At 42.1% G+C, this 27,492-nt stretch overlaps 1 protein-coding gene across 1 annotated transcript in view; it reads right to left on the bottom strand.

The window, feature by feature from the left end:
- The window catches only part of SGCD (sarcoglycan delta), a 315,741-nt gene that overhangs the window by 151,565 nt on the left and 136,684 nt on the right, over nucleotides 1-27,492 (bottom strand). The window contains exon 3 of the mRNA XM_070414525.1: nucleotides 9,463-9,564. Within this exon, the coding sequence (XP_070270626.1) occupies nucleotides 9,463-9,564 (102 nt within the window). The remainder of the gene's footprint in view (nucleotides 1-9,462; nucleotides 9,565-27,492) is intronic.

The raw sequence follows: 27,492 nt of genomic DNA on the forward strand, positions 1-27,492 counted from the left end.
AGGCACCTAGGAACACTTTAAATTTTTCTAACCATTCCCCATGTCCTGGCAGTGATTTGTTAGATAGCTCAAGAACATAATGGTCCAGGCATCTGTAGAATTTCTTATTCCTCTACTTAGCACAGTCTTCGTGGTTAGTTGTGCATACCAAGCCACAGATACTACACGATCAGTGATGGAAGACTTGACAAGGATGATTTTTCAAATAGTAACATATTTTTGTCATATAGGCCAACTATAAAAATCAAAACCAAGTGACTTGATCATATACAACCAACATTGTTGAATCCTACAGGTTCATGAGCCCTGTGATGAGCTGTGGTGGTAGGCACTCCCGACAGCAACAGTCCCCACTATCTTCACTCACTGAGAGTGGGCAATCGTCTCGTACAATCCATGACTGTGTTGGCGTTGGCCATCTTTTCATACTAAGTCTGTTGTAATGTCAATTCCTGTTTTGTTTTTCTTAAACTTCTTTCTGTAGCCTAACCAGAGAGCTAAGGTATCATGACAGAAGCACTGTGATTTAGTGAACACTCTGTGGCAGCAAGAGAGAGCCTGGGGGTGAACTCCACATCTCAGAAAACTCGCATGGTAAGACCAATTAAACACTTATTGAGAAGGCTAAGAAATAAATGGAAAGCCTTGGTTTGTTGACAACTGAAGTCAGAAACAAATATGGGAACTACATATCCATGCAGTGATAGGAATACTCATACATTAATAATTTAAAAAGAAAGCCAGCTCCATTTCTCATCTATTAATGAGCTACGACCTAAGGATAATTCATTTTCCATAACATTCCTCTAATTTTTTTTAAATATAACTGCCTGAGCCTTAACTGAGGCCTGAAACCAATATATACAGCTTGACAGTGGAAAATTGCAATTATCCTACCATCTGTACTTGTCTTTTACTGTAGAGAGATGACACTTTATTTCCATGACTCTGAAGTTACCAAAGGGAAGCTGTGACTTCCTAGGTAGAGAAATCTACCTTATTGCACTGAGCAACAAAAACCAGGGCGGTCTGCATGTCTTATTCTTTTAACACTGTGATTTTTACCAGTCTGTCTCTCGCTCCTCTAGGATGCAACAAATACATCTACACGATATTTATCAGTCTTAAAAGCCTTGTTTGCTTGGTGGCTATTTCGTATTTGCTCAGAGGAAGAATCAGTGCTGATACAAACAGAATCATTCATGAAAAGAGTAAGTCCCACACTCATAATTTAGGCACCTGCCATTTAAAACATCACTGGTAATGATTCACAGGGCACTGCAGCAAAGGGTGCACTCGGCGGATGCAGATCACAACATCAAAGTAAGCCTAAGTATTTCTTATAATTTTCAGGTGGCAAAGTAGTGCTATCCCAGCCTCTGAAATGACATCTCCTGAAAAATTATTGGTGTTTTTGACAATGAACAAGTTTTAAAAAATAAAGACTAACAGTGCAACACACCCACAGCAATTATAAAGTGCTGCTTGTGATGAGAGTTGCCTGCAGAGGAGTATGTTTTGATTACAGCAGTAAGAAAATGATTTTTTTAAAGTGACTTTTTGGCCAACCTTTTAGTAGTGAAGAACAACACAACCTCTGAGAATGTATTCAAACATCCTCCTTCTGTAAAGCTAACATCTCTTGCCACTGTTCTCTCCAGGTACTTAGCAGGTATTATCGGCTGTGAGATACCACCCTAAACAGAAGTAGGACTCTTCCTACCATTAAAGGAATAAAAACTAAATCACAATAGACTATGGTGTGTACTTGTCCCTCTTAATCATGTATGAAATAAGAGAGAAGCAGTCTGGCCCCAAGTAGTCATGACAGGTGGCTGGGATGTTCCTAAAACGATGAGTTATAGATGGCACTAATGTGCCATAGTGACGAGGAAGAGAAGCTGAAAGATTTGAAGGGCTGAAGTGCCCATTTTGTTCTCTTAGACTTTCCTGCCTGTAGCACACAGTCCCACACTTGGGGCTTCCTTTAGCCTGTGGATGACACCAATCCAGGCTTTACGGCAGGGCCGAATTGCAAAGTAGGGAAAGATGGGTGTTCTGTACCTTTAGCATCAATTTTATCTCTTCCAACTGGTCTGACCTGCTCCCCCCATGGCCTCATATTGCACAGTTGCTCAAGCCATCTTCCACATGATAGAATACTTAATACGTGGTTGATATAATCAATCTATACACCTCAATAAAAGAGAAATTTATCTTTATCTTCCCACCTGAGATGCTCTTATAGAATCTTTGAATCACAAGGATCCTAAGAGAACATTCACTCATTCATTCATTTATTCAAAAAATGCTTTCCTTCCATATGACAACACAACTCTAGGACCTAGGGATACAGTGGTAAACCAAGCAAATAATGTTAACAAATGTTAATAGTAATCAATTATTAATAGTGAAATTTTGTATAGTGCTTTATACTCAAGGCACTGCTCTATAAAAAGTCAAATTCACATAATCAGCTTATATAATTATATAAAATAAATGAACCCTATGATCCTATAATGAGTTTATGAGTCAGTGCTATTATTATGCCCATTTTACAGATGAGGAAAGTGAGGCACAGAAAAGGTCAAGTAATTTGCTCACAATAACAAAGCTAGTAAATGCTGGAGCCAGGATTTGAGCAGGAAGTGGATGTCCCAAAGCCTGTTCTTCAAGATTAATTAGTAACCGTCTTTCTACTAGTATGCCGCTGCCATTATGGGGATTATATGATAATTGGATAAGCAAAACAGTTAGGTATAGAAATATTTAATGGTGTACTATATACATACCTATACTATACAGATAGAAATTAATACAACCAGTAGTTAATATGTAATATACTACAGTGACAAAAAATAAAGCTACTAAGGAATATATTTTTTATGGTTGGTCAGGGAAGGTCTCCATGAGGAATTGCCATTTAAACAGAACTTAGATGAAGCTAGGCCAGGTTTTCATATAGTCTGTTGGTTCTCAAACTGTGGTATGTGGACGCCCCCCACCCCCACCCCCGCACCCCCGCTCCAGAGTCCTGGCATCTGTGCCTGGTGACAGAGAGACAGGGTGGATAAGGCAATAGGCTAAACCCCCCCTCCCCCACTTCAGTCCCCAACCAGAGCAGCTCAGTTTCCATCTGGTCCCAATTTGGGGGTCCTAAGTAAAATGTGACTTTAAACAATTCCACGGCTTAAAAAAAAAGTTGTAGACTGGTCACGCCCAGCCTCTTTAGTTCACAGATAAAGAAACAGAGAAGAGGAATGACATGGTAAGGGCCCACTGCTGATCACGCCAGCACTGACAGTAAAAAGAGAAGTCAGATTCTGTAGCTTTGAATCTAGTGAACTTTCTAGATGCCAAACTCCAGCTGTAACTCTCCTTCCGCTCAGGACATCGCATGAATCTCTGGAGCGCAGAGAGCAGGTTTTATCCCAGAGACTGGGTTTCTCAGTTTGGAGACTTGGTCCCAAACTCCAGGCTTAGCAAGAGTAACTACCAGACGCTCTGCCCTGTCCCTTGTATTCAATTAAACTGCCACCACCTCTGCCTCCTGTTCAGATTTATAGTTTCCTTAACCCAGTATATCCTTTCTTACTGTGTTACTGCACATACTTCTTTTAAGTTACTTCAAATCCTTTGTGTGAATGTGTATACACTCGGGGATTAGAGGGAGAGAATTTGCCATGTGGGTTTGGCATGAATGCACATTTCTGAGTCTTCCAATAAATGAGACACCAGTCATGGACTTTTGGACGCTATGATGTGACAGGCAACAAGAATGGATCTGGAGTAGCCTACCTGCCTGCTGGCCCTCGAATCATACAATTAAACATTCTCAGCCCCATCTGAAGTTCGGACCTCTTTCTATGGAAACCGGCTGCTGTAATTATACCCGAGATCTGACCAAAGCTCTCGGCAACTCTTACATTTCCGGCACAACCATCATTTAAGAAAAGCACACCTGCTTGGTTGCTTTTAAAGTAAATGAAGAACAAAATCCTCACTGGCCAACTTTAATTCTACAGCAACCCAAAGCCTCTGATTAACCATCTCTGTTTCCCAGGATAAACAAACCAACCCACCATCGTATTAAATGTGGAGCTATTCAAACTTTGCGTATCTGTTTAAAGAAGAAGAGGAAGCAGCCGGTTCCCGCTCTTGTCCACAATAAATCACGACAAGTAGAAAGGGAAATACATTTTGGGAATGGCAATCAGCTTCCCAGTACAGATGGGCTTATAGGTGGCCCTTCCAATTTTTAATAATCTCCATAATTTATGTGTGAGCAAAGGAAGGCAAAGATGCCTACTGCACCCCTCTGACTTAGTACAAATCACTTTTATTTACTCAGGCAATACTTCACGGTCCAGTTAACTTCTTAATTAAAGACAGCAAGATGTTCATGTTCCATGCAAGTGGCACGGAAAATACTGTTTTGTGTGCAATATGTTCAGCTGGGAGTTGAAGCTGTTTTGCTTACTGGGGAGAAGCCACCGCAGCCTTCATTTGGTTTCTAAACTAACCAGAGAGACAGGGCTCTACGCATCGCAACTAAATCATCGTCAGCAGAGCCTGTTCAGGCAAGGCTTAGGCTTGTCTGCCATCCCATATTACTTTTTTTTCCCCCCCGTCAGGCAGAGCAAGCCAATGCCACAGTTTCACCTTCTGTTACTTGTCTGCCTCCTCCCCATTCGTGATCTGTTTTGTTGTCACTGAGCTTGCTACTATTTCAAACTCACATGATTCAGACCACGAGGAGAAATGGAGGCAAAGGAGAGAGAAACAAGAAGGGAGGAACAGGGAACCACGAGTGACTAGAATCCTAAGAAGTCGACCTCATTTCTGGCCTTCTGCATGATGAGCTACACACATTCTCATCCTCACAAACCAGGAGCTGCGTCCTCAGGGAACCTCAAGGGCTCATTACAGAAATGAGTGAAGAGGTTCGGGCGGAGACAATAGTGACTAGGGGAGCCTGTGGCAAACTGCAGAACAGATGCCCTCCCATAGAGGCAGCTGCTACTCGGCTCATCTTTAGGAAGATCAAACCACTTTGCCAGGGTTTCTGATTTTTTCATGAGACTCAGAAAATGTAGATTTTTTTTAAAAAAAAAGTCAAATCTCTAGGTATTTAAACATCAGAAACAAATTCATGTTAAAAGAAAACACTGTGAATTAATTATACTTCTGTTGTAAGTCTTCATATCAATAGTTCACTCAATAGTTCATAAGGCAGGTCACAAACGACTTCATTTCACCCTCACAATGAATCTGTGAAGCAGAGATATCCTCTCAGTGACTGGATCAGACATGATTAAGCCCCGTCTGGTATCATCCACTGTTGTTTCCAGTTTCCTTCTTAGAGCTGGTCTTCGGATGTGATGGTAGAATAGTTCATTTAGTGTGTGTCCTCTTCAATCTAATTTCTGAGTGGCATGAAGTCCCGCGGCTTTCTTTCTACTCCCAGATGGAAGTTTTTATAGAGATAAACACTTGCTTATCAACTTATCTTCCAAAGTGATTATTATCATCCGAATCAATGTGTTGTGACTTTACCAGGGTTGCAACCTTCAATAATGAAATCAGACACAGTATTGAACATTGCAGGGATTGCTTACCCAATCTAATTCATCTCGGATCAATGAAACACAAAACCAAAATGAAGTCAAGTGTTGCTTCACTAGCTATCCTTACTTAGCGGGGTTGAGTAACCTTGTTCAACTGGACACTGGGAAAAGAAGGAGGCGCCCCATAAAATAGAAGCAGCTATGACCTATGGAGAAATGATTCTGCAGTTCAGCCTTCAGTGAAGAGTCTTCCAGAGGCAGTCTGTAAGCAATGGTTAGGTACATCAGAAAGAACCAATAAGCCGCGGATGCCAGGTGGAGCATGGAAAGCTGCTCTGTGTGACGTTCACGTGACCATCGTGTGAGGTTATGACTAATAAGTATGGCAAATTCTACTGACTGCCTGCCCAACAGTCATTCCCAAGACCTTCTTTGCTACCAGAACCCCAATTTTGCTAAGCTGGCAATTATCTCTGTGTTTGAGGAAAGGGAAGCTCTATACACTAAGTCACCAGCTTCTAGTTTATCCTTTTGGCTTTCTGATCCAACATACTGTATTTTTCCTTGTATAAGATGCCCCCGTGTATAAGACACCCCCCACTTTTCCAACCCAAAATTAAGAAATCAATATTTTAAACATAAAACAGAACACATTTTTATTTAGTAACTAGGGGCCCAGTGCACTATTTCGTGCACCTTGAAAGGAACTGTGGGCCATGAGGCTGCAGTGAGCACAGGGGCAGGTCTTGGCCCATCCTCTGTGCCCCCGCCTGGTCCCTCCTGCTGCAGCCCCCATTCCCCTGTCTGCTGGCAGCCCCGCTCCCACTACTGCCATTCCCACGCACTGACAGTGCCGGCCCCACTCGCACCCACTGACAGTGTGGAGCGATTGGGGCTGGTGCCAGCAGCGGGTGTGAGTGGCTGCTGCCTGATTGCCCTTCAGGAGCAGGGGGAGGTGGAGAAGCCCTGAGGGATGATTGGGGCTGTCAGCTGCCATTCACACCCACTGATAGCACCAAGCAATCGGGGCTGGCGCCAGGCACTGGCAGCGGGTGCGAGCAGGGCTGGAACCAGTAGCAGGTGTGAGTGCCCGGCGGGACCGCAGCGCATGAGAGCAAAGCATTTTCAGTAACCACCAGAGGCTCGGCCCGATGACAGTGACTGGCGCCCCTGCTCACCTGATCCACCATCCCGCCATAGCCAACACCCGCCATGTTCTGCGTGCGCCCCCTGGTGGTTAGTGCACATCATAGCAACCAATTGTTCGGTTGTTCTGCTGTTCAGTCTATTTGCATATTAGTGTTTTATATATATAGTTTACCGAAGGTAATGTTTACATACCAGTACTATGATATTATGCAGTATACCACTTTATTCAGCCTCTGTTACATCACTGCTCTCTTCTTCATCTCTATTAGTTCCAGACATATCAATTTCTTCAACTTCTATTGTATCACTGCTGTCTTCTGAGTCACTGTCTATATATGTGAGATCATCCTCATAAACTGGTGGCATTTTCTGAGCTAACTTTGTTCGTGTTCTCATGGCCAACCCTTCTCTCCTCATGAAATTGAAGCACCATTTGCCTTTCCTATAAAATCAACAATGTTAATTTCGCTTGCAAACATTCTTGCCTGACATTGAGTAAGTTTGGTTGACACACATAAGCCACTCTGGAGCTGCTCCAAGTCTTAAGCCTCTACTCCAAGTTTGCCCATTTTGCTGGTTTTCCTCTTAAGGCCTTCTTCTTTTTTGGCATCTTAAGGAGTTGTTCTTCCTGTTTAGTGGGAGGAGGTCCAAATCATCCCTCTGCAGCTCTATTTTCATGCTCTCTTGCATAGCTGATTACATTCAGTTTGAATTTTGCAGAATGAGACAATTGCTTACCGTTATTTAACTTTTATTTTTTGACATCTTATTGGCTCAGAATGCTCCAGTATCTGTTGCTTCTGTGCACTCTCCACCTCCACCTCCAATTACAGCATCAGCTGATGTCATTAACAGTAAGGCTCGTGATTGGAGGAAGCCTGTTCGACAAGGTATGGGCAGCTACACACCCACAAGGCTCCCTTCTAGGCTGACTTCCATGTATAAGATGCCTCTCGATGTTCAGTCTCACGATTTTAGAAAAAAATAGTGTCTTATACACAGAAAAATACGGTATATATTTTCACTTTTTGTGACAACTCAAAGAAAGACTAATGCCACTGTTGTTGTCATGTCTAATATGTTATCCTCTATTTCTATCTCTGTGGTCATCCAAAAGAAAACAGTCACGGTCTATGCCCTGAGCCACTTCTAATCTCTCTCCTCAGCCAAACCAAGACACAGCCCAATCGCAGGCAAAAACAATCTTCTTCTTCTTTAAGTTGCATAATAAATCGATGGTTAAAAATGATCTTGATAAAATGGCATACACAATTTATTCTTAAAATTATTTAGGTCTGAAAATTGTCTGATTTCTTTTACATGAAGTTATAAGAAATGCAAGAGAATGTAAAGCACAGAAAGTAGATGGGGGGTTGCTTGCAGACAGGGTTGGGGAAGTAGGGAGGTTGCCACAGGATGAAGGCACGGAGGAACTCTTGGAGGTGACACAGGTTCATTGTCTTGATTGTGGTGATAGTGTCACAAGTATATACATATGTGCCTACTTATTGAATTGCACCCTTACATATGTATAGTTTATTCTTCATCAGCCATACCTCAAAAAAGCTCTTAAACTTTTAAATATTATTTAGCTATACAATTTTTACTGTTAATATATTATTTGGAGGAAAATGTACAGAATAGCATGAAAAGTATGTTTTTGTTAAAATAAATATGGGGGGTCTCTAAAAATGTATATACACCCTTTGAATAATTATAAACGCAGTGTTTATTAAAATACATTTCATTTTCAAAATTGAGCTATCAGCTGTTAAAGTGTGTGTACATTTTTTAGGGACACCCTGTATACTCATGATAGATGGCTGGAAAAATACAATAAATTGTTAGCAGAATCATCTCCCGAACCTCCTTGTTATAGTTCCATTCTATTACTCCTTCTAGGATATAGTTTCCTCAAAGACAATGGATACATTTACAATACTCTTGGTACTTTAAGTGCCCAAGCCAGTATACTGTGAGTTCCAGTTAAATTTAATAATCATTGTGTACATAACTGATTTGTTCTTTTTGACGATTTTAACAACATCATGGCTTCCTCTCTTTCACTAGGCACACAAGGAAATACATTTGTTGGCAATTCAACAATTGCACTCAGTTTAGTATAACTCAGGAGTTTAGATAGCATTCAGATATAATTACCCACTACATCAAGTTGCTGAATTTCATTAATTACCCTAATCAATGCACATGAAGCAAATGACGCTTTGGGGAACTTTCCTGCTGCTCTTTGCTTGCAGGTGGATGCGGATCAATCCAGGCAAAGCAAATGTATTAATAATCCCTTCCAACCAGCAAATTCCACCACCCACCAGGAAACAAAAAATAAAAACCAGAGAAACAAAAAACAACCAAAAAACCACTCCTAAACAAAAGTTAATTTTGATAATATCGGTTAATAAAAGCCCAGGTATCTAGGAATCACTTCTATCATGGCAGAAGAGGAAGAATGAGAGAAAGAGCACAGGAATGAGACTGTGGTTAACAGCAAAGCTTCAGAATATATGTCCGAGTGGAAATCCTTGCTCTGCTACTTCAGAACTGTGTGGCTTCAAACTTCAGTTCTTTAATTGAGCTGTGATTACACTCAAGACTTTAGACTCGAATGCATCTCATTGCCTGTATCATCACCCCTATGCCACTCTTTATACTCAGCTGATGGCAAGACAGATTTCCCCAGATTTTGATTCCCAAGGAACAATAATTCTTTCTCTCAGCAGAAACTTACCGGTCGAGACTGGATTTCTTTGGCGTAGAGAGGTTGCAAGAATTCTGAGTCTCCTTCTAGCTTTAGACCTTTTTCTGTGATTCTCAAGTTTCCCATTCCATCCTGAAATAGAGGCACAGAGATAACAAGAAAATGCAGTTAGCCAAACTTTCAAAATATCTCAGGCTTTCGTGTTAAAACAAAGCGATTGCCCTCCTTTTTTAAAAGAGAGAGTAGAATGAGGGGGAGTTGGGGCCAAACAAATACATCAAATACCAGGAGGCACTGTTCAATGCAATTATGCATACTGTCCTCTTTGCTCACTTATTCTAAGAAAATTATATTCTGAGCAATCTGTAATGCCCCTCAGTCATTCACTTGCCTAGATGAAGGGGGTCCTTTTTGCTAGGCAAGGCAGTGCAGAATGAATGGAGGCAGGGTGTGAATGGGAAGAGAGAAGAGATGATTCCTTAAGTTAAAATCAGAGACCTTTTTTTCTAAAACTCTATGCAGAAATCACAAACTGGCAGTCTGTTGATCAAATCCAGCCTACAGACAGGGGGTATTTGGCTCACAACACATTTAGGAAGTCAAATTAGTTACTGACATTTTTCCTAATAGTTTACTCTAGAAATATTAAAATATAGACAAAAGTATACAAGCTGAAGACTCAATTTAAGAAAATAAAGCATACACACACACATACTAGTACACACGCACAGACACACATACATACATATACGCTTTAAAAAATTATTCCTCTATTTTGACATAATGACATTAGAAAACGGAATGATTTGAATTAAAAGAAATCCAGGTTTTTCAGCTACTCGTAAAAAAATGGAATTCCCGGCAAGTCTGAGCCTGTCTTCTACCATCAGCTGGACTTCAGCAGCAGCCACCTGCCTGAACCATGCTCCAGCCCATTGCACTCACTCTGCTCACACTCCTGCAGTTTCTCACCGGAATCTCCCTGGCACTGCCACGCGCTCTGTACCTCATCATATTCAGCACTGACACCACGTGGGGGAGGGGGCGTGGGGTATGGCCAAGCAGAAAATGAGCACTTTCCCCCTCCCCCCTTCATAACAGCAGTCCAACCTGTGTCTGGGAACACATCTCTCAGGTAATATTGCTCTTTCCTGGATAGCATGCCATCTGTATGTTTCTATTTTGGGTTCTTGTGGGGACAACTCTGCCAAGAGGGCCCCAGACTGAGCATTCAAAGCCAGGGTGAGAGGCCACTGACTGAAGGGCATGTTCATATCACACCAGCAGCAGGTAGAATCCGCAACAAAAAAGAGAAAATGAAGAGCTATTTCTGGAAAGCCTTCTTGTGCATATAGCAGTCTCTTGGTATCTGTGGGGGATTGGTCACAGGAACCCTTGCCCTCCATGGATACCAAAATCCATGCTCAGGTCCCTTATAAAAATGGAATAGTATTTGCATATAATCTATGCTCATCCTTTTGTATACTTTAAGCCATTTCCAGATTTCTTATAATGCCTGATACAATATAAATGCTATATAAATAATTGTTAGACTCTAATAGTTGTTATGCTTAGGGAATAGTGGCAAGAAAAAGTCTGTACCTGTTCAACCCGACCCAATCATGGTAGGCCTAACTACATAGCTCATGTCGGTAACAATGTAACATTTTCCCACATATTTTTGATCCATGGAAAATTGAATCTGCAAATGCAGAATCCGCAGATATGGAAGGCTGGCTGTAATTGTGTGCTGTGAGCCATGGAGAGTCACAAAAACATTAAGTCCCTTTCCGTTCTGGCCTCTGAGACTGTATCACAGGTGGCATATAGCCAAAGGGGAACAGTGAGGAAGGTACCAGAATGACTAAAGTTTGAGAAACATTCATCTCATCAGTCAATTAACTCCTTTGCAATAGTAACTTCCCTTTGTTTAAATACCTGATTTGTTAGAAAACTCACTACAAACTTGACGAATCTATCATTTCTTCTACCTCCAGTTTCTTCCTATTATTATTCATCGTCACTTCATTTTTCCAGTTTCCCTCCCAGTCCTTAGTTCTGCGCAAAGGTATGTGGTGGGAAAGGCCTATCAGTGTGGATTTTTTTTATTGGCCTGTATTTTGAGAATATAACGCAAAGCAGATTAGAATAGCCAACTGATGTGGTCCACATTAGAGTCTCCTTTATGGCTCTGTAACTATCGGACTGGATTTGATACACATCAAAACAGCTTGAGAACAGCCTCATTGAAACCATTTCACCTTTTACTGCCTAAGGACCCGAGGAGCATTATGCTAAGCAAAATAAGCCAGTCAGAGAAAGCCAAGTATTACATGATCTCACTCATATGTGGAATCTAATGAACAAAATTAACTGCTGAATGAAATAGATCCAGAGACCTAGAAGCATGGGACAGACTGTCGAATAAAGATTTTTTTTAAGCTGTGGTTATTGCTAAGGTAGGTGCTTTAGGACAGTTTTGAAGCAAAACTTCCCTCCCAGTAAGATGAATTTAGAAGATCTACAGTTATTTCTAAAGAAATAGACCATCCCCCCTTCCCCCACTAATGGTAAAACTTCAATATTTTTAAAGGCAAGCATGAGAATTCTAGCAGCTGGATGGCTGGGCTTGGACGAAGCCAGCACTGTCCAGTGAATGCTCCCCAAGTCTGTAAAGTGCCCTTGGGACAGTAGTGGGAGATAGGATCCCACTGCTATCTTGGTGAGGGCAGGGCCTCTGCGGTCCTACCCATCAGAGCATCACCAGTGCCTCCCCCAGGCCTGGCACATAGGAGTTTCACAAACACATGAGCAAATCACATTATCTTCCCAGTCCATTTCAGGGTGGCCACCTGTAAGGTCCTTTGGGGGAGATAGGGCCTGAGGACAAGGGATGAGGGTTAGAAATGGAGAATCTCTCTCTGGGCTAGTCCAAGGATGATGGCATTTTCTCTTTATTCTTTTATCTAGTCCAGACTGGATGCTCGAGTCTGTCAAATGGACAATTTTCTGTAAAGTGAGTATAAAGTGATTTTAGAATGGCAGGACAAGAGACTGAAATATTAATTTGTTTCCTTCTTCACATCACTCACGCCAAACCTTGGCCCTTTTCATCACCATTTCAAACAGATTCCCAGGCTTTGTAATCACATGGCTTAGAGATTTCAAAAGCAAAGCAGCCGAAAGCAGTGAGTGTGTGTGTGTGTGTGTGTGTGTGTGTGGCAGGGGGGGTGGGGGGGGGGTGGTTAGAGGGGAGGGGAGGAGTCGGTCTTATCTATTGTACAAGGTAACTCTGATGGAATGGATTGTGCCAGGTGTGCTGGGAAGGGAGGCAAGAAGGAGAAGAGGAGACTTTTCCCAGCTGGGGGTGGACAAGAGGTCTGTGATTCCCATAAGTTCTATAGATCACTGTCCCCCCACTGTCCCCAGGAGGGGTTAGGACCTCAGAGGGAAGTGGGCTCCAGACTCTCCAAGGTTTCCCTCCCCCAGGGACCACGTGGGTCGGACCACAATTCTCTCAGCCAGCACCAATGAGAGACAGTGACTGGTGGGCCCAGGAGCCAAGCACGGGGCAAAGCACTGGGACATCCTGAAGATCCTAGCGACGTGGAGTGGAATGCCCTGCTGGGCCTTGTGGGAGGGGGCTGGGAATCAGGATTACATTGATTTGAAGAGAGTACTATTTCGTGCTCCTCGGAATTTCCTGCTCCATCAGCATGAACAGGTTTTTAATCCCGTCAGCACATTTTCAAGCTGGAAGAAATGCCAAGTCCTATTTCAGTCAGCAGGTCCCGAGGCTCTCCCCTGCTGGAGAACTTTTACTGGCCGGTGCTCCTTAGTGCGGATTAAAGCAATTTTATCTGGACACAGATTGTTTTTGAAGGTAAGCTTCATGAGGGGTAGGGTTTTTGTCTGCAGTAGTTTCAGTTTCTAAAACATTGCTTAGCTCAGAGTATGCAATCAGCATATACTTGCCAGGGGATAGAATTGCTTCCTTCTGAGTGCTGCATGTTGAAAGGTATTGTGGGGATTATAAGAATGATAAGACCTAGGCCTATCCCTGGGGTAGATTCCACTATATTAGAGCATGCATTCTCAACTAGTGCGATACAGACCCCAAAGGGGGGAAAACTGGTGATTGGGGGGATGTGAACACCTATGCAGTAAGCTCCCTGACATTGGTCTTAGCAATGTTTTCTTAGATTTGACTCCAAAGGCAAAAATGGGCAAATGCAATTACATAAAACTAAAAAGCTTTTACACAGTGAAGGAAACCATCAGCAAAATTAAATAGAAGATATTCGCAAATCATATATCCGATAAGGGGTTAATATCCAAAATATATGAAGAAGTCCTATAATTCAATAACAGAAACAATTCAATTGAAAAATGGGGAGAGGATCTGAATAGTAGACATGTTTCCAAAGAAAACATACACATAGCCAAGAGCACATGACAAGATGCACTTATATTTTATAACATCTTATAAAGTTGCTTTTAACAATTTATAGAGCCAAGGCGATAGTACTGGAAGCATTCTGTATTTCCTGGTTGCCAGGAGCACTATATGGATGGGCATTCCTTGGTTTATACTTTTCCTGGGGGTGAACTAAAGAGCCAAAGAGGAGGGATTCCTCCCACATACACGCACACAGATAATAAGCCTAATTCTCTTTATTTCCAAATTGCTTTGTTTCTCCTTGCCCTTTAGGGCATTCCTATCAGTCCTTTGGAAACCACTTTTTCTCAGTCACTGGGACACACACACACACACACGCACATATACTTGGGTACAGTGGCTAAGAAAATGAGTTCTGAAATCAGACTTAACTTGTTGGTATGCTTTCTACAGCTCACTCTTCCTTAAATAATCAAGATAATTATATTTTCTAAATTTGAGGGATACATAAGACAATCCATGTGTATCAGTCCAAAGAAGCTAGGTTATATACCATGGTAACAACAACAACATTCTCAATGGCTTCAAACGAGTAAGATTTAATTCTTACCCAAGCTACGTGTGCGAGGAGGTTTAGCAGAGAAGTCAGCCTATAGGATGACACAGGAGCGACCATTTGAACACTTGGCTTCTCTCTGTGTCTTTGGAGACAAGTAAGATTATATTTCCTCACTAATGAAAGCTTTGGCCATGAGATATGCTGTGGCTGGGAGCTGTGAGCATAAATGAACTAACTTGCAGCAGGTGCTATAGCAGCCAGAGTGTGCTTGCCCGGGCTCTCCCATTAGTCCTTCCCTCTATCTGATTGAAAGCTTCTCACAGACAAGGGTGGAATCTTCCGTGTCTTTTCTTCCAAACCACCTATCATAATCCCTGACAGAGCAGACAGACAGCCCAGAGTGACTGAGGGGATGAAAAGTCTGCTGTCAGCCACAGAGAACTGCGAGTGCAGCTCCCAGATGAAGCCAAGTCTGCCTGGGTACCACTGCCTGAGTCCACACCCCCTGGGTACCACTCACCCAGACCAGAACTGCTCTCGCTGGCCATTTGGGAAAACAGCCAGATCAACACGGGGATGGCTGTGCACCTCTAGACGTCAATGCAAGATTAGCCTTAAAGAATGTTTGCGAGGAAATGTAAGCACATCACATGGAATCGTGAGAAAAGCATGGTTCTCAGGTGCCAGCCTCAACCTTCCGCTGGCTCTCAGTGCAAACCCAGACAAGCCTCGCTGCTCTCGTCTGCTTCCTCTCCCCCCATAATGGCAGCTACGCACCATAAACATTAAGGTCTTTTCCTCTTAAAGAAAGTCCTCTTCTATGATGCACAGGAATGGGATGTTCTTCAGACGACAAATTACAGCTGCGAGAAGATATCAGGGCCCACAACTCAAAAATGCTGTCATTACGCAGTTTTTGCCCAATTGCAACAAAACAAAAAACGCCACAGCTCTTCAAAATCACTCCAAATGCACACCTGGATTCTGGGAGGATTTAGGCATAAGAACCAATGGTAGCACAGTGCTCTGAAACAGAAACTTGTAAGCAACCTTTAAAAAGAGACATCGGCGGAGAATTTATCGATTGTCGGGGCGGGAAGAAAATGAGAGATGGATACCAAAGTGCAACTAGTCGCGCATCCCCTGTCCCAGGTGAAAAATGTGATCTCCTGTGTCCCGAGCTTTTGTTGATAAAGGTGGGGACTCATTTGTCTTTAGCCGACACCAAAGAAAACAAGTGAAATATGACCAGGCCTCTGCTGAGTGTTCGGATGAAATCCCTACAGTGGCCATCCTGCCGCTGGACGAGCGTTCCTACCAGTACAAAGCCTGATTAACACGCCGGCCCGAGTGATATTAAAAACGCACGCTGTGAAAATCCCTCCCCAAATAGATTCTTTCTCTGGAGTAAAACACCAAGGGAGCTACCTGTCCTGTCTTCTCTCTGTTTTCATTAGGAAAAGTTGTCAGTTGTACACGGCAGTGTCTTTTATGAGACGGTGAGTTATAGCTTCAAAGGGCCCAGTGCTTCTCTGATGCTTGTGAGAAAGGTTTAGAGGGATGAGTTCAGAAACAGGAAGGCGAGTACGTGGACTCCTGGCACTAGAGCCTTCTTACCCCTTAATTTGGCACTTCTGTTCAAGTTTTGATGCCCAAATTGGCCTGCCAAAGCTTAGTATCAGATGTATTGCAGTCCTACAGACGTCTTGCCAGTTTCTACAATTACCTTGAGCCTTAAACAAAGGAAAAGCAGTAGTGATCCACAGGTGATATTTATTCCTGCTTCTCTGGCACATACCCCTGAGGCCTAATATTCTTCCCTTGTTACATGCAAGGGTTCTTGAAACAGTGGGACAACGAATGCAGCACAGGGAACTACCAAACCCTCAGAAAATCCTGTCTGCTCAGTGCACAAAGGCATGTACTGTCTGTTTATTATTATTATTATTATTATTATTATTATTATTATTCAGCATTACACAGCTGGAGCTCGGAAGTACTATGAAGAATGAGGCAGCGCCAGAAAGGAGAGGGTGAGGAGAGAGGGGAGGGTATACTTCAGGCAGGAGGAGCAAGAAGTTGTCTCAGCAGAAACCCAAAAGAAGTGAGGGAATCACCATGGGAGATCCGGGGGAAGGGAAACTGAATCTGGTACATTGAGGAACACCGAGAAGAACTCTGTGTAAGATAGAGGGCAGTCATGGATGAGTTCAGGATAGAAGGGACCAGATTTACAGAGCATCGTGGAGAAGTTTCTGTGGCCTAGTCTGGATTTTTATTCTACAGTTGAGCAGTGCCAATGGAGTATGTTAAGGATGGGCGTGATGGGAACTGGTTTACATTTTAATTTAGATAAATTCCAACAAGACTTCACAAGAGTCTAAAACTTTGATGTACTGACTACCTTAGAATTCATTCCAAAAGCAGTGTTCTAGTAAAAAGAACTTGATGATAATGGGTTCTACAATTTTGTTCAACTTAAATAATTATTTTGGAATGGATTTCCCACTTCCTCTGCCTAGCCAAATTCATAGAACACAATGATCAAGACCATGAGTTATGAAACCAAAATGATCCATTTTGGGGACCAGGTGCCATCACTTACTAGTCATCAGACCTTCCTTGAACCTTTTATATCTATGAAATGGGGATTATGGTGCCCTTCTTTGAGGAGTGTGTGTGTGTGTGTGTGTGTGTGTGTATGCGTGTGGGTGCATGTGCACCTTTGATCTGCTTAGCAGGGTGTCTGGCACATGCAAATACTCAATAGCTCCCTATACTGAACCATCCATCACCCCACCCTCCAGCTCCCACATCCATCACCTTCTTCCTTCCTTTTCTGAGTACCTTCTCTAATCTATGGCAGTCACACTCTGCCACACACTATTTAGCACTTCCTTGACTTGATGTGCTCTGAGAGGCTTGTGCTGGAGGAAGGAGAAAGAGGGTCAATGACAGAGCTGCCAATGTCAAGAGGATGCACAAGGCGGGAGATAAGGGCAGGTATGAAGAAGCAAAAAGGAGTCTGCCACTAAATTTGTCTCAGACAGTTTCTAAGAGAAAGTGAAGGGATTAGAACTCACCCGATATCTTAAAGCTAGCAATTCAGGAGGAAAGGAAAGGAAAAGGGCTGTCTTAGGGTTTGTAAAAAATTAAGACTGCCTTCCTCTCTGCAAAAGATAGCACTTTAATGATTTTAACTGCATATAATCAAATCATCAAATATTAAAAGACTGAAACTGGTTAAAAGGATTCCACTTACCTTTTATTCCCATTTAATTTCTATGCCAGATATTACCCACACCCTCCATCCATCCCTTAAGAAGGGGAACTTTAACAGTCTGAACAGTTTAAGAGACCCAGAAGTGGGGAAATTCTCTGGGCAAGAAGAACAGACAGCATAGGAGATCAAGAATATATAGCGAACCAAATCAAATCACAACCATTTTTTTAAACTTTCTTTGGGATAGTAACTGGTGGTTGATTTTGTGTGTCAATGTGATTAGGCCATGCCGTGATCAGATATCTGAACAAACATTATTCTGGGTGTGTCGGTGAGAGCATTTCTGGATGAGGCTCACATTTGAACTGGTAGACGCTGTACAGCAGACTGCCCTCCCTAATGTGGGTCGGCCTCATCCAATCAGTTGAAGGCCTGACTAGCACAAAAAGGCTGACCCTCTCTTGAGTCAGGGGGAATTTTTCAGATTGGAATTGAATCATTGGCTCTTTCTAGTACCTCAGCCTGCTGTCTTTTGGACTAGAACTTAAACATCAGTGCTCCGTTTTCTCCAGCCTTAGGACTCGGACTACAACTGCATCATCAGCTTTCCCAAGTCTCCAGCTGACTAGCTGCAGATTTTGAGACCGGTCAGCCTCCATAATCATATGAGGCAATTCCTTATAATAAATCTCTTCACACACTCACACATCCTATTGGTTCTGCTTCTCTGGAGAACACTGACTAATTCAGTGGTAGAGAATTTTATCCCCACATTCAGTTTACAGAAAGAGAAGTATATCAGAAAAGCAAGTGAGCATGACTTTGAATGAAAAGAAACATTCATAAAGGATTCTCCCACGTTACATAATCTCCACATCTGCCACTCACTCCTTATAGATGTGAACTAACCCTTCTCTGGGAGAGAACATGAGACTTTCTTAGCTTTGTTTGGGAAAATGGCCACCATTGTCATAGACTATTAGTCACTTCTGCTTCCCAGGAGAGGGAAACCCCATTATGTGACAGTATCAAGAGTTCTCAAGCACTAAGTTAAAACTTTCCCTTGGATCTCTGCCAGAAAAGGTGGCCAGGCTTGAGTTTACAATGTGGTCATGTAAGAATGAATGATGTCACAACTACAAAGAGCTTAGAGCAGTGGTTCTCAACCTTCTGGCCCTTTAAATATAGTTTCTCATGTTGTGACCCAACCATAAAATTATTTTCGTTGCTACTTCATAACTGTAATGTTGCTACTGTTATGAATTGTAATGTAAATATCTGATATGCAGGATGGTCTTAGGCGACCCCTGTGAAAGGGTCGTTCGACTGCCAAAGGGGTCGAGACCCACAGGTTGAGAACCGCTGGCTTAGAGTAGTCTTGACCTTGCTGGCAATGGGGCTACCACAGATTCTGAGAAATTAACTGCTTAACACACGGGAACTTGTCAGGCAAGTTGGTAAGTAGGCAACTAGACATTGGAAGTAGGGTGCTCCTTTTGGTTAAGTGTCTATTCCATGTGCTTACAGAAGGGTCTTGAGAGAGTTGCCTTTGTTTTATTAACGGCTCTCTCTGTATACTTTGTGTAAAAGCCAGACCTGGTGAGTCAGATTCACTTTCTCCTACAGTCTCTACAACACACGAATGTCAAAGAGGTTAACCAACAAGCAAGCTCCCTCTCTTGGACTCAAAACATGGCAGAAAGAAAGAGATGCATAAAAGGAGAAGAAAGAACATACAGTCCCTCGTTATGGCCGAGAAGACCTCAGGTTAACAAAAAAATGCTCGTCTGAGGAGCACCTCTGCTACTTAGGAATGTCGGACATAGCCGTTACGGTAACAACTTTTTGCACATGTAAAGCTCTTCCTATTAAAAAAAGGAAAACTTGTCCCCAAAGGTTACATGGCACATCTCCCTCATTTACTAGCACTTTCCATTTGGGCTCCAATCCTATTATTCAGGAGATATGAACTGGCCAGTGGGAACATTTCCAGCAACAATATTTCAGAATTAAAATCTAATTTAACCAAGATGACCCCTAGAAATTACAAAGCTCAGGTAAAAGGAAACCCTTTATCATAAAAGGCCATGCGTTTTTCATTCCACCGAGAGTGTGCTGGGAAAAGTCGCCAATCATTTTTTATCATCTACGCCACCTTTCTCATCACACAGTGCCTTGTAATGGGCAAGCAGTAAAAAGAACAGCATGTCAACTAACTGATATATGTGTGAGAATGAGCCCAGGTCCGGGAAACACAAAAAAAGTCATTTCAGAGTGGCTGAATAGCTTGGGAAAAGTCACAGTTTAAGCAAGTAATTATACAATGAAGATATTAGCTTAGGGAATAACTCAGTACTTTCAGATTTAAAATTGTCTTTTTTTTTTTTTTAACACAGAGCAGTGAAATAGCAGCTTACGTATCAAAAAGACCCATTCCCATATGCCAGTTCTATTCTATATTCCTTACGTGACCTTGAACAAGTCACTTAATATTTTTGCACCTCTGCTTCCTCTTCTATAAAATACAAGTAAACTACCTAGGTGGATGGGTGTGAGTACTTAACACGTTTGTCACCTAGCATAGAAAGTAGCAAGCTGTGGGTGTTTTATAAATGTTCTGTCCTTTCTTTCAGTTAAAAGTTGAAAGAGATTTGGCCTTAGCGTGCTCTGTCTTCTTAGGGGAATAAAACAAAAACAAACAAATAAACCCCCCTCCCCCCCAAAAAAACACCCACCCTGCTCCTGTTAGAGGGAGAGATTCTTGAGGCTGGGCTTATTGCAGCTTTTCTCTCTCTTTCAAAATAATGTCAGGTGCCAGAGAACGACTTCTTCAGTGGATCCAGACGGAAGCCCACAGTTATTTCCCTGAGGTCCAGGCAGGCACACGGGAATCACCCAGTTAGTTTCTGTATATTGGAAAGACCTGATTTCTGAGTTGCCAATGTCAGACGACTGTAAGTATTCAAAGAGTTTCTTTCTGTTGCTGTAGATCTAAGCTTCAAATCCTGAAACACAGCACAGCCAGGCCGAGCAAGCCACTGAAACAGGCATCAGGCAACTCCCTCTCTCACCTGGATTTAGCTCCAGTCTGGGTTATGGTGCGATGAGACTCGCTCTAAACTCTTGTCCCCGCGTTAAGAATGTCAGCAGAGCTGCCTCAAAGCTGTCTCTAATCTCCAAGCTTTACGAACTTGAGAAAGAGAAACTATAACGAGCAGCGGGGTTTTACTGAAAGTCAATACCTAGAATATTGTATCAATTATTTAGAAAACGGAAGTCACATCCAAACCAGACATTTTAAACACACTGGCTGGCCCGGCAGGTAGAGAAGAGTGCATCTCAGTCTAAATGGATGGATCAACACGCAGCTCACTTTTTCAGGGTCACAACCATACCCTTGACTCCTCACACAGCAAGTACAAGGTACCAGGCTGCTTCCGGAGCTACTGCCCTCAGGCCAGGGGTTAGAAAATACAGAAGGAACCCACATCTACCCCCTGATTGACTCCACTCACAAAGGAAGGAGTAGAACGCCTTGACTTCCTTCTCCTTTTGGTCGTTCGTGAACAAAGACAGAAAAGAGCAACCTGTGAAGAACCATGTGTGCAGCAGGAGTCGGTAAGCATTTCAGATGACATCCTGTGTCACCTGCGATTTGTACCAGTTCCCTCTCTTCAACCTCAGGGTGAACGCCTTCCCTCACCGTCAGACAGCTACGATTTGTTGTCTTCTAAAAATGCCGCAGTCTGACTCCTGTTAAATATCAAGCACGTGCAGAAGAAAGGGAACATTTCTGTCTAAGCCAAGTCCATGAACGTGTGGGCTCAGAGGAAGAACACACTCCACGCCAGCTACCCTGACCTTCTTCCTGGTCCTCCAACCACAGGTCCAGTGTCCAGGCCTTTATATCTGCTGTGTCCTCTCACTAAAATGCTCTTCTCCAAGCTCTCTGCTCAGCTGGCTTCGTCACGTAATTCAGGTCTTTGCTCAAATATTACCTCCTACATGAAGCTTTCTCTGGCCACATTACCTAAGATAGCAGCCCTTTCTCCATCTATGCAGGTGCACTGCTCAATATCCAACAGCCCACTCCTATGTACTTGAGGATGGTTAGTACCCCCTCTAAAACATGGCTCCATGAAGAGAGAGACACTGCTTTGTTTATTACTGGAACAATGCCTGACATATAGTGGGAGGTCAGTAAGTAAATAAAAAAATAAATGTGTTATCTTGGACAAATCACTAAAGCTGTCATTTTTTTTCTTATGGATACATAAAATAATGATATTGAACGCCTTTAAGTTTTGCAAAGAAATGAAAACACTTTGAAAAACTGCTTGATAAACCCTAAACTTCACAATTAGTAAATTGCTTTTGTCATCTTTATTGCTAACGAGCTCGTCCATCACAGTGCCAGGTAGCAATGGGTTTTGAAGCTTTGCCTTGATTTGTAAACTTGTCCAAGAGGGGGCGGACCTCTTGAAAGCAGTAATCATATTTTATTTTATTTTTCTTTAGGCCTGACTTAAAGTAGACACAATAAATTCTTGTCGATTGACAGATGGAGAATTGGATGGACGGAGTAAATAAGATGCCTTAGTGGAGATGTAAAAGGAAAGGAGATGGGAATTAAGACAAACACTAGATGTGGTAACAGAGCAGCACCTAAAGGCTCCCAAATCAGGCACCCTGAAAAATATCTGGATGGAGCCCCAGGCCAGAGGTCTGGCCTGAATCATTGCTCAGAAATCACTAAAACTGTCATGGTTAATTACATGCTCATAAACTAGAGGTCGTACATGAGCCATGAATCCTCTGGGTTAAATGACAACAGATACAAGGCCCTCAGGAGAGATGAGAATTCCTGTACCTAAGGGTATGGCCAGCCCAAGGCCTGAAGGCAATGGCAGGGGAATTTCGTTAGAGTGGAAATAAACATGCTGATGTAACTAGTTTATCAATGCACGGTCAGAAATGACACTGGGCTCAGTCCTGGGTGGGTCTGGGCACTGGAGATCTCTTTTGATAAAGTGGCATTCTCTCTAATCACATTTACTTTTAAAAAAATATATATTTTATTGATTTTTTACAGAGAGGAGGGGAGAGGGATAGAGAGTTAGAAACATCGGTCAGCTGCCTCCTGCACACCCCCTACTGGGGATATGCCCACAACCAAGGTACATACCCTTGACCGGAATCGAACCTGGGACCCTTCAGTCCACAGGCCGACACTCTATCCACTGAACCAAACCAGTTAGGGCTAACATTTACTTTTTACATCTTGTGACATTCATCCTATACTTGGGAGAGCCACTCATGCCAACAATTTATTACCTATGGTTCTGGTTCATGAAAACAGATGAGACCAGAATTAACTGAATGCATATCTAGATACAAAACTAAAGAATTTTAGAGCAAGAGAGTGCCGTGGAGACCATGTAACCCAGCCTTGTCATTTAACAGAGGAAATTGGGGCTCAAGGCCCTGGGGTGACTTGCCCACAGTCACACAAGTATTAGTAGCAGGACTGAAGCCATGATGTAGGTCTCTGACTTCTTGCCCAGTGTTCTTTCCGCGTTACCTTTCTGTCAGTACTGAATTATAACCCAATCAGTCAGACCTTTGAAGTGGCCATGGAACAGAACAATACAAAATATCAAGCAATGAACGAAAACAAGGTCCTTATCTTCCTCCAGAAATTTACATCATCAGGAAGAATGTTCCAGATATACAAAAATAGCAACCTTCCTTCAATTATTTAGAATTTATGTTAGAGCCAGAAGAACCCTTAGCAATCATTAAGTACAATTCCCTAATCTTATAGATGATGCAATGGATTTCAGAGAGGTTACTTTCCCAGTACCATACGGCCGTTTAAAATGAAGACCCATCTAGCTAATAAAATTATTTTTACACTATTATATACAGGTCACCCAACTGTCTGGGTATATGGGTTGTGAAGATGCTTTGAAAAAAATTCTTTTTCATTCTAATCAAGTCAAATGGATCTTCTAGCAAAAAATGGAACAATGGAGGCCAAGGGCACCTAGCATCTAGGGAAAACACTCTAGAAGTGACGTCATTTTCTCTAAAACAAAAAATCAATTCTATTTTTCATCCAACATGTGAAACATACTTAGGTCAGATGCAAATCCCCAAGCCAGTGTTTAATATGGGGCCCAAGGAGCTGGATGAACTTGCCCATGGCCTGACCGTGAGGCGACGACTTAATAAATTTCTGTTGGATGGATTGACGGATAAGTGGATGAACAGAGCCAATAGAAGGCATATGGCAGTTATTAAAAGGAAAGGAAATGTATTTTACATTTATAGCACATCTTGATGCGGACAAGCCACATTTCAAGTTCTCCATAACTTTACATGTAGCCTGTGGCTACGATATTGGACAGTGCAGATTTAATCCTTTTCTACTCTTTCCTATTTTTCCAGAATTTTAATTTTTGAAAACTTCTAGCAAGACCCCAAATCACTTTGATCACAGAGCGTACAGTGAGCTGCACAATCTTTTTCACCCCACAGCACTGGAATTTAATACTTGATCCCGTGGGTTTGTTCTTGCCTAAAAGATTGCTATTTCAGTGCCAGCAGCTGCACTGATTTCTCCAACTCAACATCTCAAGGTCAGGGATATGGGGTCCAGAGCATCATAGTCCTCCTACCCCCTAGCAGCCTCTCTCTTTATCCATTGGTTACTGACCAGTACTCATAGGTTTTTTAGTTTAAAGTCTTAGTTTAATGCATTAGAATTAAGGATATGTAAACTTCCTACATGGAGCAAACTAAGCTACAGGTCTACAGTGGAATTTCAAACACCAATACTCTAGGAAAGAGAAAAAATACTTATTTTTTGTTATGGAACTTCTCTGTTTTGATATCATATTCATTATCCTAATCTTTTCCTTAACATTATAGAATCTATTCTATTATTATGTCCTCTATCTGTCCTATGACAAAGCCAATGTCCCGTGACATTTAGAGATGTGTTCAAACCATGCTCATGGGAAACTGCTAGTGGATGGGTTGGAATTAGCTCCCCGAGCCATCATTTTGTTACTCTATGGCAGTGATGGCGAACCTTTTGAGCTCGGCGTGTCAGCATTTTGCAAAACCCTAACTTAACTCTGGTGCCGTGTCACATATAGAAATTTTTTGATATTTGCAACCATAGTAAAACAAAGACTTATATTTTTGATATTTATTTGATATATTTAAATGCCATTTAACAAAGAAAAATCAACCAAAAAAATGAGTTCGTGTGTCACCTCTGATGGTTCGCCATCACTGCTCTATGGTGTTCCTCTCATCCAATTCTCAGAGAGTATTGTGTTCTTATACATATACAGTGAGGCCTTGACTTACAAGTTTAATTCGTTCTGAGGCCGAGCTCATTATGGAGCTCCTTAAGGAGCTCGTTAACTCAAATTACTCTGTCAACTCAATGCAAAAAATCGGCGAGAGACAGTTGGTATCTCAAAAAACTCATTAGTCGGGACACTCGTAAGTCAAGGACCCACTGTATAGTGTTCTGTAGGTATGGCTTTTGAAGGCAATAAAATCTAAGTGTGAATATCTAATGGGCCTCTTAAAACTTTGAGCAACTTCATTAATCTCCTGAGATTTAGCTCTCTGAATTTTCTAAAAAGTACAACTGGTGTTCAGTAGTGGAAATTGCAAAGTAAGTAAAGTATCCAACACTATTCCTGGAAGAGAACAGAGTGTCAGAAAATGTTGATCCAGAGATTCCAAGAGAATTTGAATAAAATATTATTTTTTCTCTACTATCTGTTCACTGTCTATGGGGTGAGTATTCTGGAGGACATACTTTGAGAAATGCTGCATTATGCACCCAATGACATAGAAAATAAGTGAGTTAAAGGTAAATTTTTACTGCCCATTTTACCTCCATAACTGTTAGTTCAGCTCATTAAAACAAAATTTAGATGAAGTATCTATGGCTGGGCTATCAGTTTCTTTTTCTTTTCTTCTTCTTCTTTTTTTTTTTTTGTTGAAAACTGTTGGTTGTAAGATTCTGAGCCCAGGTACTATGTAATTAGAGACACTTCCCCCCAAAATAAATACTTTTCAAGTTGTGAAATGCCCTGGGTTCTTGTACCAAGGGGTTTTTAACTTATGGAAATGACTGAGTGATGATATGGAGAGGCCAAAGCCATTGAAAGGAGAAATTATGATTTACTTTCCCTGAGAGAAGAAGGGGCATACCACTCCATGCAGGGCCAAATGGGGAGGCACCGGGCTTAGTCAGAGAGAAGGAGTAATGGGGGGGCCTAGACCAGAGACTTTATTGGGTGTTCCTCAGTAAGGCAGAATAAACAGTTTAGGATTGGCTAGTTTGAATAATTCTAGTAGACTTTGGGCTATAGGGTGGTCTTTAATTGTCTGGTAAGCGGCCCTGGGATGATTTAGGGCCTAGGGGAGGGGTGGGACTGGAGGGGAAATTGGGTTGATAAGTGAGGGGTAGAGAGGGTTAGAGAAGGAGATTGGTGAGGCAAGTGTAGAGAACGCTGGCACCAGTTACAATAGCACTAGCTAAGGAAGACTTCTCTGCCTCTTTTCCTCTTCTCCCTGGAATTACTAAATGAGACTAACTGTACAGATGACTCTTCATTCTCTGAGAGTGACAAGGACAGGGAAAGCCCCTCTAGTGTGGTGTAGCCAGTGAGTTCTAATGGGTTATATGGTGTTTGGGAGAATAACCTTGTTGTCTGAATACATCTTATGAGTCTCACTTGCTAAATGGACCGGTCCCACCACAGTATTATATGAAAACATATACATACTAAACAAATGTCGTATTATGTTGGTACCATTCTAGTCAATGGGGCTCAACAATACCAAAGGATTCCTTAAAAGTAAAAACAGAATATAAAAGAACTGAGTCTAAAATGTTCTTTCCAACCACTTCTCAGTTCATTTAGCACTGACAATTGTATGGGTTTTCCTTTCTTTTTTTTCTACTTAAGTTCACTGCATTAACACTCCTCTAAAATCACTGTTGCTTGCAGTTCAAGGATATTGTGAGTTCCCACAAAGCTTCTTGTAAGCCCATAAAATATATTTCTTTAAAAAAAAAAAAATCCCTGTTGAATCACAGGGATTCAGGTTCAGGTTTGTTTTGGGACAAACCTGTTACTTAGAACTTAGATTGGTGATGTCAGCTGGTCTGGATGTGTATTTTGTTTTTAATATGTTTTTATTGATTTTAGAGAGAAAGGGAGGAGTGGGAGGGAGTGAGGGGAAAGAGGGAGAGAGAGAGAAACATTGATTGGCTGCCTCCTGAAGGGGATTAAGCCTGAAACTCCCGGCGTGTGCCCTGACTGGGAACTGAACCAACGACCTCTTGGTTCACAGGGTGAGTCCAACTGAGTCACACCGGCCAGGCCTGGACATGCATTTTTAAAAGGACAGGATTTAGTTTACTTATCAGGTGACACTTGATTAGGATTCCCAGCATCATCTTTATCACTAAAGCAGCCCGGATGGGTTCTCCCCTTGGGTGACAATCTTCCTTTACAACAACAATTCTGCTACAGAAGTTCGGGATTTACCATCCACTGTGTTTCGATTCCTCCGTGTGCAGCATTTGGCTACAGAAGCACTACCGTAGGCCCTATCTCCTTGAAAGCATTTTTCCTTTGTCCAGTGCCAGATATGGTTCTTCTATGCCCTCACCTCAAAATTAATTTCAAATGCCTCCCTTTAAAAGTTTTAAACTTTAAGTCTGCTGATGGCCGTGTTTGAACATAAAGATTACACTAGAATTTAGTCTTTCTGGGCGTTAGGGGTGAAAAATGATGACTGACGCTTTCCTTTTTTAATCTCTTCTAATCCACTCCCTCA

This window comes from Myotis yumanensis, unplaced genomic scaffold (genome assembly GCF_028538775.1).
Source record: "Myotis yumanensis isolate MYYU_CA2020_CCGP unplaced genomic scaffold, mMyoYum1.0.hap1 SCAF_5, whole genome shotgun sequence".
NCBI classification, from domain to species: Eukaryota; Metazoa; Chordata; class Mammalia; order Chiroptera; family Vespertilionidae; genus Myotis; species Myotis yumanensis.